At 44.9% G+C, this 15,550-nt stretch overlaps 4 protein-coding genes across 4 annotated transcripts; 2 read left to right on the forward strand and 2 right to left on the reverse strand.

Moving 5' to 3' along the window:
- Positions 1-226: 226 nt before the first annotated feature.
- Positions 227-2,323, reverse strand: PUMCH_000874 (uncharacterized protein; the record flags this gene model as incomplete). The annotated part of the gene is made up of 1 exon (XM_063019948.1): positions 227-2,323. One exon carries the CDS (start codon positions 2,321-2,323, stop codon positions 227-229), a length of 2,097 nt encoding a protein of 698 aa, XP_062876018.1.
- A 1,248-nt stretch (positions 2,324-3,571) lies between these two features.
- Positions 3,572-6,310, forward strand: PUMCH_000875 (uncharacterized protein; the record flags this gene model as incomplete). The annotated part of the gene is made up of 1 exon (XM_063019949.1): positions 3,572-6,310. One exon carries the CDS (start codon positions 3,572-3,574, stop codon positions 6,308-6,310), a length of 2,739 nt encoding a protein of 912 aa, XP_062876019.1.
- Positions 6,311-6,484: 174 nt separating this feature from the next.
- On the reverse strand, positions 6,485-9,145 carry PUMCH_000876 (uncharacterized protein; the record flags this gene model as incomplete). The annotated part of the gene is made up of 1 exon (XM_063019950.1): positions 6,485-9,145. The coding sequence occupies one exon, from the start codon at positions 9,143-9,145 to the stop codon at positions 6,485-6,487; it is 2,661 nt and encodes an 886-aa protein (XP_062876020.1).
- A 694-nt stretch (positions 9,146-9,839) lies between these two features.
- On the forward strand, positions 9,840-15,452 carry PUMCH_000877 (uncharacterized protein; the record flags this gene model as incomplete). The annotated part of the gene is made up of 1 exon (XM_063019951.1): positions 9,840-15,452. One exon carries the CDS (start codon positions 9,840-9,842, stop codon positions 15,450-15,452), a length of 5,613 nt encoding a protein of 1,870 aa, XP_062876021.1.
- Positions 15,453-15,550: the final 98 nt, after the last annotated feature.

A 15,550-nucleotide genomic window follows, 5' to 3' on the forward strand; every position in this document is an offset into this window, starting at 1 on the left:
ACAGAATGAGAAAAAGTCTAGAGAAATACGGATGGGCATATCAGCACACAAAGACTCAGCAAACACAACAATGTTGTTGATTGCCGAAGGGCCTTGTGGCTGAGAGGGGCTCCTCTTACATAAGTGCTTTAACATATTGAACCTGTATTGTACAATTGATTCCCAAAAAGTTTATGCAAGAAATGAAGTCATTAGTCTATCATGGATTGATCTCTGCGGATCTAATCTAAGCTTCCATCTCAACGTCTTCAACGGCGGCCTCTACGGGCTCAGCCTCAACGTTCTCGGTCTCAGCAGTGGCGGCAATGGCCTTTGGCTGAGACACACCCTCAATGGCGATCGAGATGGTGTTCTCGTCTCTGGAGGTAGCCTCACCCTCGTTAGGGATGATCAACTCCAATTCGCCGTTCTCCAAAAAGGTGGCTTTGATCTCATCGAATTTGATGATCTTGTCAAATTGGTATCTCTTCTCGAATTGAATCTCGTGCTTCTTGAAGTCCTTGATCAAGTTAGCTGCGTCTTCAACAACCTCCTCCTCGTTGTCAGACTCAGCCTCAGCCTCGGCAGTTTGTTCCTCGGCATCCTTAGATTCGGACTCAGCGGTCTCCTCGTCTTCAGATTCAGATGAAGAAGAAGAAGAAGAAGAGTCGGACTCAGAGTCAGAGTCGGACTCAGAGTCGGATTCAGAGGAAGAAGAAGAAGAAGAAGAGGGAGAAGAGTCAGAGTCGGACTCGGACTCGGACTCGGAAGAAGCCTCCTCGACCTCAACTTCAGCGGTGACACCCTCGTCGTCGTACTCTTCATCATCGCTGTCAGACTCTTCACCTGTGAAGTTGAATTTACCGTTGATGACAAGCTCGTTCTCGTTCTTCAAGAACTTGATGTCCAAGTCCTCCTTGATGAGAGATGGCAATCTGAGGTTCAACTTGTAGGTGTTCTCGTCAAGCTCAACAACCTCGCAGTCCTTGGAGTCCTTCAACTCTTTGCTCAAGTCAATGATCTCGAACTCCTCGTCGTCAGAGTCCTCAGCCAAGAGCATCTCTTCGTCGTCAGAAAACTCCAATTCTGGGTCGGTAGAGTCGTTGTCGCTGTCGTAACGGTCTGGCAAGTCGAACTTGTGTCTGTAGATGGTGATTCCATCCTCTTCGTCAGAGGAAGACTCGGAGTCAGAGTATTCAGAGAGCTCGGAGTCGACAGCAATGTCATCGTCGTCAGAGTTGTAGAAGTCAGAGTCAACCTCGAAGAAAACCTCATCGTCCTCCAGCTCGGATGTGGAGACTTCATCACCAGAGTCGAATCTGTTGGCGAGGTATTGTCTGACAAACTCGGCCTCCTCATCGGAGTCGAGCTCCAAGTCGGTGTATGATTCGGTGTCGGACTCGGATTCGCAATCAGAGTCGCACTCGGAGTTGCAGCAGTCGGAGTCGGCACACTCATCGGAACAGTCTTCAGCACAACAGTCTTCAGAGTCGGCACAGTCAGCGCCACAAATCATGTTACCACCACAACAGTCCTCAGCATCGTCGGAGTCGGATTCGGACTCAGAGTCGGAGTCAGATTCAGAAGAGCTAGACTCACTGCTGGACTCGGAGTCGGCGTCAGAGTCGGCATCTTGAATAAGAAGGATCTCCTCGTCGGAGTCCGAGTCGGAGTCGGAGTCCAGCTGCGATTCGAGCTCGGAGTCGGAACTAGCAGAGTCGTAGTATCTAACCAAGTCGTTGTTAACGTCGTAGAGTTTGCCCTCGGCCTCCAAGTCGTCGTAGAATTGTTCCTCCAAGAGGTCGTTGATGTCGATGACGTCGTCGGAATCATTAGGAATAACGAAGATCTCTTCGATGACGTCCTCGTCATCCTCCTCGCTCACATCGTCGTAAGCGGCGTTTCTGTGCAAGTCGAAGTCGTAGACCTCGTCCTCACTGTCCTCCTCCAAGGTGTCATACTCATTACCGTAAGTTTCGTCGTCGTAGTAGTGATCGGAAACATCATCAGAAAGGTAGTATGGCTTGTTGTATTCTGGATGGTCTGGGTATTTCTCGTATGCTGGAGCCTCGTACTCATCGTAGGAGGAGTACTCGCCATCGGACTGAGCGAAACCATCGTACTCGCTCTCAGAAGCTGAAGCATCATCCTCAGTCTCAGGCTCCTCGACATAAACGGGGCCAGATGGCTGTGGATAGCTGTATCTTCTGGAAGGATATTCTCTTCTGTGAGAATACTCAGGTCTCACGGGTCTAGAGTATCTGCCGTGAGATCTGTAGTTGTCTCTTCTGTGGTAGGAAGGTCTAGCGGATTTTCTGTTGTATCTGGATCTTGCGTACGACATTTCTGGTAGAAAGAGATATATGCGATGAGAGATGGGGAGGGGTGGAAATTCGCACCTCTATATATACGTGTGCGATGAGATGAGCTGCGCGTACTGTGGGTGGCTGGGTCCGGTACATAGGGTAGTTAGATGCAGTATGTTGCCACCCCCGTACCTCCAGTACTTTGTTCGATGTTGGTCGATGGCGTTCGGTGGAAGAGGATGGATCGAAATCTATATAAAGAAAGGTCTTGTCTGCAGGTCACGACCTATTACAACCGTAAAAAATCCAAAAACGAAAGAAAAACGAATGATTTGCCCGGCTTGTCAATACCTCTTGTTACCACTATATATGGCAATTTAACGAATTGGGCAGGTCATCGAAGAAATGGTCCTGCAGATCCCTAAGGGTTACCCGCCCCGGGTCATGTCACTATATAAGCAACCGCGCACCCACCCCCATTCTCAACCGACCAAATCTCTTTGCCATTTGGCTTAGATCAAGTGTAGTATCTGTTCTTTTCAGTGTAACAGCTGAAACGTCATCACTGATGACATCTAATATTATTGATTTTTGGGCCATTCGCTGTGCCGCCTGATGGGCTTGCTCACACGGCACAGCACAGTGTCGAAACTACTACACCCTCGGTTTCAGACGCAGTTTTAGTTGTATTTTGTGTGGTCATAAACTGCAGCTAAAGCTATGTTTTGTATTGTAGACAGATCTTCTCATTGAATCGATAGATTGTTTTGATTGATGATCATATAGAACTTATCAGATTAATGGAACAATGCGACAAATAGTGTTAGTTCTGAGAGAGTACTCTTGAGAAGTTCAATATTTTTGATCAATTTGATTTTCGATCTCAAATGATTGAAGTGATCATCATTCCTTAATTAACCTTCTTATGATCTATGAGTCACATCATTTACATTTGAAGTTAATAGTCTCTAGAATCTCTTACACAATTTTCAGTCCAGTTACATCGTATCTATTTAAACGAAATTCCATTAGCTGAAACCCCCTTTCTCTAATCTTCCTTCTCCACATCCCATTATTTTATTCCTGTCTATTAGTTCTTACTATCAACCGTCACTCTTTATCTTTAAACTCCCCAAATATTGATATTTTAAGCCATCTCGGGCCAAATACAACATACGAACTTGTGCACAGGTGCAAAAAGTCTGGTTGTGTTTCTGTTCCCTTTGCGTTCCTGGTTGTCGTGTTCTGCTTATAAGTACGAAAAACCATCTCAGCACCTGAGCGCCATGGCCCAAAGCGCCCACACGGGCCTGTCGCAACGATCGTCGTTTTCTCATAATGATGTGCCGTTATTTCCGAGTCTCTTCCCGGGCCCTGGGACTGGAAATGACGCTCTGTCTCAAAACTCCATGGATTCCACGCAAGAACTACGAAATATTTTCAAAAACAGTGGCGGGCTGAAAGAGCCGTTGCCTTATAATGGTCGTAATTCTTTGAGTACTTCAAAAGTCCCAGAGGACAATGAAATGGTATCTGGTAGTGTAGTGTCAATTACCAACGAAGTAGACTTGGGCTCTCCTATATTTTATAGAGAACAACGCAAGCGTTCTTCCTTTTCACAAAAGCAAAGTGTTGACCAAATAACAACTGCTCAAGCATCTTCTCGTGGCGCTGATTTAAGGTCGGACCTACCTGATGGCCCTATTAACAACTATTTGATCTCCAAATCTAGTATCGTGACGCTGACCAGCGAAATCGACCTAAGCGATCCCCTGTGTGAAGCAAAAAGTCATTTGTCTCTTGATTCCAGCGTTCTTGCGGCTTTGGCCGCTGAAACTGATCTGACCTTTCAGAAAGATAAATTTCCCTATTTGAGTCGGTACGCCTCTATGGTACAACTGAAACAACGCTCGTTGAGCAAAACAAATGCGGCGGGCGTTGGTGACGCGGAGCTGGTCTTCGCACTTTCTGGCTTAGATGACTACAATTTATACCTACGAAGCACCGAGTTGGAAGAAGCCATTGAAGAGCGGGTGAAACAAAGACAAGCTCCTGAAAATGAAAATATATTAGCCATAGTTGGAAGTTCCGAGTTGGCGCAAAATTATGCTTCTCAGGATACTGATAATGTTGATGTCCATCGTAGGAACAAACTCACAAAAGCACGTCTTCCGTGGAGCAAATTCAATGACGACAGGAATCTAGCTTCTCGGAGCGTCATGAGTGAGCTACGCCAGGCTGGCGAAATAGAAAGTCTGGTCGATTCAAGTCAGTCTGGTGTATTTCTCCATCGGAAGCTCAAGGTTAGACACTTGCAAATGATCTCCTTCGGTGGAACATTGGGAGTTGGCCTCTATTTGAATAGTGGCAAAGCCATATCGATCGCAGGCGGTCTTGGCACAGTCTTGGCATTCATGATCGTGGGTATTATTGTTCTTGCGTCTATCAGCTCCATGTCCGAAATGGTGACGTTCGTCTCAGTTGTAGATGGAGTGTCTGGTTTATGTTCTCGGTTTGTTGACGAATCCTTTGGCTTCGCTGCTGGCTGGGTGTACTTCATCAGTTTTTCTGTGGGTCTAGCGGCAGAGCTTGTAGCTTCAGCAATTCTTCTCAGTTATTTCACTGAGACCAAAGTTCTTTCGAGCACTGCATCTACTGTGGGATTTGTAACTCTATGTTTCTTGTTTTGTGTGGTGAGCAACATGATCACAGTACAAATTCTAGGAGAAATCGAGTATATCGCCAGTTTTTTCAAAGTCGTTGCTACCCTCATCTTTATCATCGTGATGATTGTCATTAATCGTGGTGGTATGGGCGATATGGGTGTTTTAGGCTTCAAGTATTGGGACTACCTGAAATCGGATTTTGCCCACAATGTTATCTTCGGGCCCATGCGTCCCACTTTTGATCTCAGAAGCAATGGTGTATCTCCGGAGCAAGAGGGAATTGGTGGAGATTTGGGCAGATTCCTCGCTCTTTTGACCGCGATTCTGATTGCGACATATGCTTACAGTGGGACGGAAATCGTATGTATTGCAGCATGTGAAGCCAAAGATCCCCGCATAGCTCTTCCTAAAGCCACGAAAAGGGTTTTTTGGAGAATTTTGCTATTCTACTGTTTGGCTTCTTTCGTGGTGTCGCTCAACATCTACGCTGGTGACCCTCGTTTACTTCGCTATTACTACGGCTCTGCTGTTACTCCCAAAGAACTCGAGAATAATTTTGCCTTTCATTTTGTGGGGGGCGACAAATGCCGAAACAGTTTCAAGCTTTTCGCAGGTATGGGTAATGGATCGCAAAGTCCTTGGGCTGTAGCCTTTCAGAGCGCCGGATTGTGCAACTGGAGCAGCGTAGTCAATGGAGTGCTTTTTGTATTTGCTTTATCGTGCGGAAACTCCCAGTTGTATGCTTCTTCCAGAACGATCTACGCTTTGGCACTACAGAGGAAAGCTCCAAGGTTTTTGACGAAATGCAACCGCCACGGAATCCCATACTATGCTGTACTAGTCGCCAGTTGCCCTGCGTTATCTGCCTTCATTTGTTTATCTGAGAAGGCGACTGTCGTCTTCCAAAATTTGACCAGTTTGATTTCGTCTGCTGGAGTTCTAGTGTGGTTCAGTATGTGCTTAGCGTACATTCGATTTTACTTCGGTTTAAAAAAAAGACCAGACATTATAAGTCGAGAAGACAAAGCTTACCCATATCGATCGCCATTCCAGCCATACTTGGCGTGGATTGGTATGATTGGGCTGGCGATAATCATTCTTGCAAACGGCTATGTTGTGTTCCTTACCGGCTTTTGGAACACGATGTTCTTCTTCTCCAGTTATGGAGCCTTGATTCTCTTTGCTATCTTATATTGCAGTCATCGAATTGTGAATGGCTCCAGTATGTTAAGTTTAGAAGCGCTAGACTTTGACTCCGGCAAACGAGAGACGGATATTTTCATTTGGGATGGTGGAAAAGAGTATAATCGCATGAAGTTTCGGGATCTACCTCATAAAATGATTGACTTCGTTGCCTGATGTTCGGGCATTGGCCTAATAAGTCGGTTGAACGCTACAAAACATCTATAATAGATTTTTCAATTATTATACTCAATGCATTATGTATTTCTGAGACACTTTTAAATGTTAGACTGCATGTTTGTAGCACTTCATCTATTTTCGATATGCATCATTGATTCTGTTTTGCCAATCCTAAATACCAAAAGCAAATAGAATCTGAAGAGCTACAAGTAATTGTGAAACGTTGAAGTGAGAAGCAGAACCCTTAGAGTGGTTCGTTTTTGCTTCGGTTGATTGACTGGTCAGTGAGGAAATAGTCGTTCGAGTGGCAGTTAACGACAGACTAGGATTTGACTTCAAGTCACTCTCTATTGTGAATTTCGGAGTCAAGTGCAAAGTCCAGTCATTAAAATTTTTGGCATCACCAAAGAGTTTCAAGGCCCTGTACATCATTTTGTAATCACCCTTTGGAATAGTTGAACCATTCGTGAATGACTCGAGCGTAAACAACTTATCGCTAGTGGCGGGGATATTTGGGAAGGGAAACAATGTTCTGCTTTTATTCAGGGAAGGTGGCACAGATCCGATATACCCACCCTGTCCAGGCATTGGTGGCCATTCTGATTCCGAAGGATTATAGTCGGCGCTGACGAGATCGAACGAGACGAAAGGGGAACCATAAGCCATGGGGTTCGAAATCACAGGGAACTCGAAATCGCCTACATTTCCGAGGTTCTCTGTAGCTGGCACAAATTTGCCGTCTTGCAATGTTCCAAGTTGTACGGGGCCATTCCAGGTATCCACTTCAGAAGCATCAAATTCCATTCCCATGTATGGAATGAGCATACGGCTCAAATCATTATTCACTGAAATGTTAATATATCCTGAAAATATTGGCAAGAGTTTCTTGTCGAGACCTGGGGGTGGGTTAATGGTGACATTGATTGATCCCTTCTCGCCAGGTCCGAGTCTTAGGTGTGACTGCGAAAACAGCACTATGTTTCGAGGTTCAGGAGAGGCATCTGAGGTTTTGTTGAAGTCGGAAATATAATATGGTATCGAAGGTTTTGCGAGGAAGCCATCAGAATCGGCGGCTTCTATCAATTCGGCACTAGTATGGTCCATGACTATGTAAACAGAATTATCTCTTGAATTTTGAATGGTGATAACGTGAGAAGAAACTCGATTCTTCGTGTCCTTGAGATGGATGTGTGGCTCAGATAAAAGGACTAACTGCTGGAATAGCACCGATCCATCAGCATAACCGGCTCCCTGCTTAAGGATCGACTCATAAATGTGATTCTTATCAAGGCAGTTGCTGGAAAAATCATCAGTCACATAGACATAGCTGGTGTGAAAGTATGTGCTAGCTAAAACACTATTCCTAACTTGTTTGCTTGTGAGAGTGTCATTAATTTGAGCGCCAAGGAGGATCGCTACCATTCCGGCGACATATGCAGCCGAATACGAAGTCCCGCTTTTGACGGTATATCCCCCGTCTTGGTCTGCGCCAAAAATGTTTCCACCGGGAGCAATGACGTGAGGGTAGATTCTTTGATCAAACGTTGGTCCCCATGATGAAAAGTCTGACAACCAAATAGGCTTTTGAACGCTGTCATATGTCAGAAGAGTCTCCATGTTGTAGGGTTCTTCTGGGTTTTTTTTCCGTAATTGTAGCATCAATTTAGGTTTGTCGGTGCTGAACTCCCTATAAGTAGCTCCAACAAATTGCGGCATTGAGGAGCTCAGCGTCAAATTCTTCACGTAGTCTCCATAGGACTGAAGAATGATACCGATGAAATTGCGGTCGCCAGCCAATTTGATCGCCTTCTCCAGACCACAGGTCTCTCCAAGGTAGCCTATGAGAAACTTCCCAGTGCCGTCTTGTGGAACTTGCGAAGTGCTACAGGCATCTTTCACTATTATAGCCTCATACGTTGAGTTTGTGTCGAATTGAACCCCGCTACTCGTATAGTACGGAAGGCTAGTTTCGAACTCTCCATCAATCAATGCGGCCTCATAGACCACTGCTGCCTTTGTGTCATACGAGCCAGCGATAATAGTTTTATCGGATACTGCGCCGCTCATTCCTCCAAAAAGCCCCTTATTCCCAAAATCTCCTGCCGGTAAGACTACTGGAACTTGTTCTGCCACTTTAGAGACTTGCTCAGCGGCATCGGAGCCATCAAAGGGTAGATTTAGACCTTGTGAGACCAAAATTACGTCGACTTTATCTTTGAGAGCTTGCTGTAATGCTCGAAGCATATCCAGGATATACAGTGCGTCGTTCAGATCCTTGACTTTATACATCCGAACCTTAGCCTGCGGTGCCACACCCAACATCTTGTTTGAGTCTGCAATTGCAACAGATGCACAGAATGTTCCATGTCCAGTTGGATCTGTGTTTCCATCTGCTAGAGAAGAATTGGTGGTGAAGTCGTATCCTGGAAGAACTCTTCCTTTAATGGAATCGTGGTTTGCATTGATCCCTGAGCCAATTATTCCGATCACAGATCCATTTCCACACATTCCGAAGAAGTGTGCGTCTTCTACTCCGTTGAGGCGATGCGGATATTCCAAACCCAGACTTTGAGGACTTGACGCTGGATCTCTACGTTCCAATGAAGGATGAATGTATTGTTCAAATTTAGATTGAGAGAAACGCAGGTTCGAATCGCCAGATTGATTTTCTTGAGCTAAATCATAGCGATCGGTCTGGACTGGATCGACAGTGTTAATATCACTTTGGAGGTTTTGTGTGTTGAGGGAAAGTGAGTCTGCCGATGCATCGGATCGAGCACAGCCCAGCTCAAATAGGGAGAGAAAAAGCAAGCCAAACTTCAAATATCTCATCCCAGAAGTGGTACATGGAAAATTGTCAGAGACCTGTTCTTGGCTCTCAAGAGCATCGTGTATGCACGGTGCGCTAAATTTTTCAGGTTAGGGGCTTGGGTTCATAACGCTGATACCGGGGAAAGAGCCAATGAGTCTTGGTTTTGCACTCGTTTTCTATTTTCATTTCTGAGCCGCACGTAGCTTTTGTTTCTGGAATATGCAATTTTGGCGATACGCTATGATCTATTGAACTGCCTCTTTAAGCTACTGAACTATTTCCGACCACCCACGAAAACTCAACATGATCAGATGTAATAGATTTTGTTAAACACGAATCAATCCTACTTTGTTTTTTGTTTTTTGTTTTTTTGTTTTTTTGACTCGCCTGATGGATTTCACCAGCGTACGATTAGAAGAGTGATGCTTCCAATACACCGAAATAACCACTAGAGCAAGAACTTCTCATCTCAAATCATCTAAATCGACTCTGATAAATCAAGTAGAATCAAAAAATTGTAGTTTTGTCACCATTTCTACCCAACTAAACTATACTGGACCAATTGTTTGGCCGATGTCCTGCACCACCGCATCAATCTATCCCGATTGGGACGTAAATTAAACCCAGATCCATAAACTCAAGTTTCTCGCTGGCCACATCACTTCTGCAGCCAAAAGTAGATCGATCCAATAGAAACAACCCCCAACAAGAAGCATGACCTGGACGGCCACTCAGGAGTTTCTCCATGGAAGAGTGATTCGCCCATTTCTTCCTTTGGACAAGCATCCCAACCTCAACAACATCCATTTCAAGAACTTATACCCTGGTGATGAGGTGTACATCTTTGAGACGAAGAATGACAAGTGGGCCCGTGGGTACTCGCTCACTCGTCCATTCCCGAGCGAGTTCTGTGTCACCTCAGTGAACTTGGACGATTTGGCCGGTCTCAATGTGAAAATTGTTGTTTTTCCGTTGCACTACGTGAAAGTGGTGGAAAAGTTGCCCTTGAAGATGCTCCGTGTGTCTGGAAGCTCCACCAATCCGCTCACTGTAGCCCCTGTTGCTTCTTTGAACGATACTGAACAAGCCGAGGCTAGGGCAAAGGCCACCATCAAGACTGACGCTGCTGTTCCGCCTTTACCTTACGAGAGTTTCACTTTTGCTGGTGAATTGGAGGATGAGATCACTTATGCGATCAATCTTTTGACATCCCATCTCTTCGAGTTGTACTCTATGGGAGAGTTCAGACTCTTCAACAAGCTCTACGATATCTACAAGAGATTGGACGAAATGCGTGTCAAGCTTGCTCACGAGACCTTGACTCAGGATGAGACCAGAATCACCAAGGAGACAGTCACATCTTTGATCTGTGCTGTGCCCAAGAGTTTGGCCTCGCGTGCCGCTAGAACTAGTGAAGAAAATTATGACTTGGATAACAAAAACACGGACATTTCCGCTTACAAGGCTATCATTGCCAGAGACACTGTTGACGGTACGTTGTTGTCGTTGGCGCTGGCCCTGCCTGCGCAGTTGGCTTTGAACCAGGAACTTTGCGCTTTGTTGCCCAAATTCCCGGTCAATGCTCACTACGACCATGAAAAGTATGTCGTGAAGCCGCGTCTCAACAAGAAGCTTCTGCATGAACATCCTTCTCACATTCTTGTCGATTTTCAATCGGTGACTGGTTCCTCTAGCCACCAGCCCACTGGGTTCGCCGGTATGATTGCGTACTTGTACATTCGTAATGCCAAAAAGCGTTTGACGGAGGCTTTTGCAGTGCACACCGATTCCGTGCAGCAACTTTTGTTTGTCGAGAAGATCTCTGCGGCTTTTTTTAGAAATATTCCAGCAGCTGAGGTCGAGAACAACAGAATCTACTTAGTGGCCATTTTGACAGAAGAGATCAATTTGCGCCCTAAAGAAGGTAAGGTGAATCAAATCAAGAAGATCAAGAAGGGTGTTGCTGCTGGTGTCACTGATATCACGAGAGTTTTTTCTAGAAACCAAAACTCCTTAGCTTCTGGCGAGTCTCACCAGTTTTCCATTAGACTTTTCGGTTCTTACATGTCCGAGGCTAAAAAGGTTGACCCATCTAAGATTGACAACAATGGTTGGGGTGAACTCATTGATCGTATTATCAAAAACACTAACCTTGGTGTGGCGATCAATTCAAGAGCAGAGAAATTGGTAGTCAAAGTGAAAGAGTTTAAGCATCAGCTGTCCACATCTGGAAATATTCAATCTAAGCTTCCAGGCGCCGACCCATCTTTGGATGACACGGTAGATGCTAGTGGTGATACTAAGGAAAGCGAGCCCATCGCTAAGATCTGGCCGATTTTCTTCGATCCTTTGGCTGAAAATTACGAGCGTATCTATTTGAAAATGGGTAAGTTATCCTTAGTTGGACCTGGAGATAAAGGCGAGATGTTGACTGTTGTGGTTAGCGCTCCAAACAATCCCAACATTCGTTTTGCCAAAGCTTCCAATCAAATTGAAAAGCCTGATTGGCATTTCATTTCCGTTTTCTCCGGGGAAGTTGTTGGTGAAATTGTCAAGGTTGAAGGTATCCATTTAGAAAAGCCAAAGCAAAATCTTCCCTCTACAGACCATTTGCTTCTTACCTTGTACAGTAATGGTATCTACATTGGAGAAGGTCTGGTATTGTACAAGAAAAACAATCAGATTGTTCTCTTCAACGAAAAGCCTTTCTATGATATTGAATTTGTTCCAGCAAAACTGAAGCCAGCCATTGCACAAGTGGAGATTAACACCGAGTACGTTGGAAAGACGTTCAATGTTGACCCTGCTATTGAGAGTGTCATGAACTTCCGTGAATACATTTCTAGAGGAAGCAAGGGAATTGATGAGTTGACTCAAAGTATGGCAGGTCTTTGTCATTTAAATTTGGCTACAGTTGTTAAGTTTTTCTTCGAAATACTTTTTTCGCTCTTCGACTTAACAGACGTCTGTTTGTCTCACGCTGACAGTGGTGCCTACAATGGCATTCTTGATCTCAACTACAGATGCTTGGTCCATATCCTAGACACTATGCTTGGCAGACAAGACCAATATTCGTATTTGTTCGACCAATACTTGCGCGCGCATCTTGTCAGTCAAGCCGCAGGTGTGTTCTTTTTGAACAAGTTGGCAAACGTTCTCGCTGTTGCAAAGACTGAATGGAATTCTGTATCCCGTTCAAGTTGTCGTGTTTTGAGCTTCATTATCCAACTTTCATTGTCCTCTGCCAAGCAAAATAAGGAGCAGCTGGTCTATATGGCAGCTCTCAATAATTTATGCGATTCTGCTGCAGATTTCATCGCAAATGAGTCTCCAATTCTTGTTAGTGATCAAATTTTGGTTTTGGAAATTCCTGATTTTATCTCGCACTTCGAGGATGACCTTGACAATCGCGAATTGCTTCGCATCATTGTGAAGTTTATTGACACGGTGGGAACAAAGGGATTGGGCTTCGACGAGGAGCGCTTGACCGGACGCCGCCCAGTGCAAGCTTCCAAGGATCATATGGTGGGTGTCACCAAATTGCTCGTCATTCAGCGTCTCTTTGCCCGCAAATTCGTGCGCATTCCTTACCTTGCTGCAATTTTGATCGCCAAGAGTGTCTCTTGGAGTATGGACGTATTTTTGGGACCCATGGATATTGACACGACTCGTCTCGCAGCGCTGATCATGAACTGTGTGTGTGACTTGATTTCGAATATTGGAGATGAAGAAGGTATGAAGAATATTTGCTACTCGCTCACTAAACATATGGGTGTTGTAGCTCGTACAATTGTGAAGTACAATAAGTTCCTCAAAGGAAACGATTACTTCAAGCCCAAGAAGTCATTCTCGCAGCTCTTCCAAAACTCATATCCATTTATTGAGACCGTCTGTGATCCTGTGGTAGGCGAAGAACATGTGGTTGAAGTTCTTATTGAGTTGTCCATTGTCTTTGTATACATTGCCCGGATCGGTAAGCAAGCAGCAGGTTCTCAAGGACTATACCTTATTCACTCCACCAGTATTCCGAATGACTTCTACAACTCCTCAAAATTGAACTCGTCAAATGGATTGACTGAGGATATGTCCGCAACTTTATCGGGTATCCAACTCATCAGACAAGGTCAATTTTTCCCCGAGGACAAATGGCTTTCCTTGTATGCCGTTATTTGTGAGGGATGTTTGCTGGCTCTTGAGCTCATTGCACCTTTGATGAATGTGCATTTCATTCCGGATGTTGACCACCCTGAATTGTTTGACCGTTCATTGTGGGGCAAGTTCATGCGGAACTTGCTCAAGCTCGGCTCCTTGGCCCCAGTGTCTTTGGAGCACTTGTCCACCTTGCCTCGTAAGGCTTGTCATCAGATTACTAGCACTATGCGTGACCGTGTGTCGAATATTTTATCTGAATCCTGGGATGCGTTGGCTTGGGATGCAACCAATGAGGACTATGAGAGGTTTAATCTTGAACGCTTCGGAGGCTACCAAGTTGAATTTATCGGTAGTGACTTTGGTGTCTTGCCAGACTTGATGCTTTTTGCTTTGCAAAGAAATCCAACGTGTCAAAAGATCTCGGCAAAGATTCTTTGGTCGATTATGATTTCTGAATACATCTTGAGTGATACTATTGTTGATGTTGAAAAAGAGTGCTTGGTTGGCTTGCACAATATTTACTACAGAGCAGCTTATAAGCCAGCCATCAACGAGCAGCGTCTTTTCGTTGAGCAGCTCAAATCTGAGATCCACATCGATCCTCAAGACGAAGCTTTCTCATTGATTGTCAAATTTGTGCGTAATCTTTCTGGATTCCTTGACATTTTGAATGACTTGAATACCGTTCCTGCTGGACCTCAGTTCGAGGATGACCGTACGTTCCACAAGTTGAAAATCAATGCCTATTTGAAGGAAGCAAACAAACCTGAGCTCTTCCACTCCTTTGTCAACCAGATGTACGAGGAGAATATTGCAAAGGGCGACTTTATTCAGGCCGCATTGAGTTTGGAACTTTTGGCATCTTCGTACACTTGGGATCACCACTTGATTTTGCCTCCATCGTATCGTCCTAAGTTTCCTCAGCAGACTTCTTTCGAGCGTAAAGAGGGTTTGGTGAAATTGATTGCCCATAATTATGTGAAGGGTAACGGTTTGGAGCGTGCCACAGATACCTATAACAGATTGTTGGAAGCCTACAACCAGCACACTTTAGATTTGAAATCGTTTGCATATGTTCACCAGAAGCTTGCCAAGCTTTACTTGGAATTGGAGTCCTCTGACAAGTTGAGTCCTTCCTACTTCAAGGTTTCATACATTGGAAATGGTTTCCCATCCAATGTTCGTGGTAAAGAGCTTATTATTGAAGGTCTTCCATTCGAACATATCACAGCGGTGCATGAACGATTCCTTCGTCTTTTCCCCGGTGCCTCGATTGTGCTGTCCGAAGAACAAGTGGTCGAACTTCTGAAGAAACCACAAGCTGGTAGATTCATCCATGTCACCAGCGTTGAACCTGTGAACGAAATTTCGGACAAGATCTTGAACACCTCCATTGGTGAACGTCAATACGCAAAGAACAAGCATTTGAAGTCGTTCTCGACCGTGAAGAAGCTTATTGGCGCTACTTCTGTTTTCGACCTTTGGACTGAGGAAGTGACGTACGAAACGCAAGTGACTTTCCCAACTTTGATGAACCGAAGTGAAATTGTCAGTACCTCAGTTGTTCGTTTGTCGCCACTTGAGAATGCTGTGCGTAGTATTCTCAACAAGAATACCGAGATTGCACAATTGGAAAGTCTCATCAATGCTTCATACAATGAGAAGAGTGACTATTCCTCATTCTTGAACGATATGAGTAGGCAATTGGCCGGAACAGTCGACTCTCCGGTCAACGGAGGAATTGGTCAATACCGTACTTTCTTCTTGGACCCACAGTATGATGGTAAACCAGAGTATGCATACAATGTGCGCTTGCTTAGAAGCAGTTTCCACGACTTGGCAATTACATTGAACAGATGTTTGCAGTTGCACGGTAAATTGGTGGCGCCCGCTATGCGTGGATCGCATGATATCTTGGTAGAGTTGTTCAAGCAAAACTTCAAGGACGAAATCGACACCTTGAAGCTCAAGACAGACCATGATTATCTGGCCTACAACCATTCAGCGACGAAGTTGTCTGGCAGCGAGACACCACTGCTGGCTAATGGGCGCCGAAACAGTTTGGATTCAACACGCACACCAAGTATCAAGTCGAAGGAATCTGGATTCTCTGATCTCAGCAAGAACAAGCGGTCCGCATTGTACTGGAAAATGAGAGGTGTCTTACGTGGTTAGATCCAGGAATCGTCCTGAGTGAGGAATTCTCTCAATTTGATTCTGATGACAGGCTCATAGACTTTAGAGATAGATATTACATAATGCGTAACATGAAT

This window comes from Australozyma saopauloensis, chromosome 1 (assembly GCF_035610405.1).
Source record: "Australozyma saopauloensis chromosome 1, complete sequence".
NCBI lineage: Eukaryota > Fungi > Ascomycota > Pichiomycetes > Serinales > Metschnikowiaceae > Australozyma > Australozyma saopauloensis.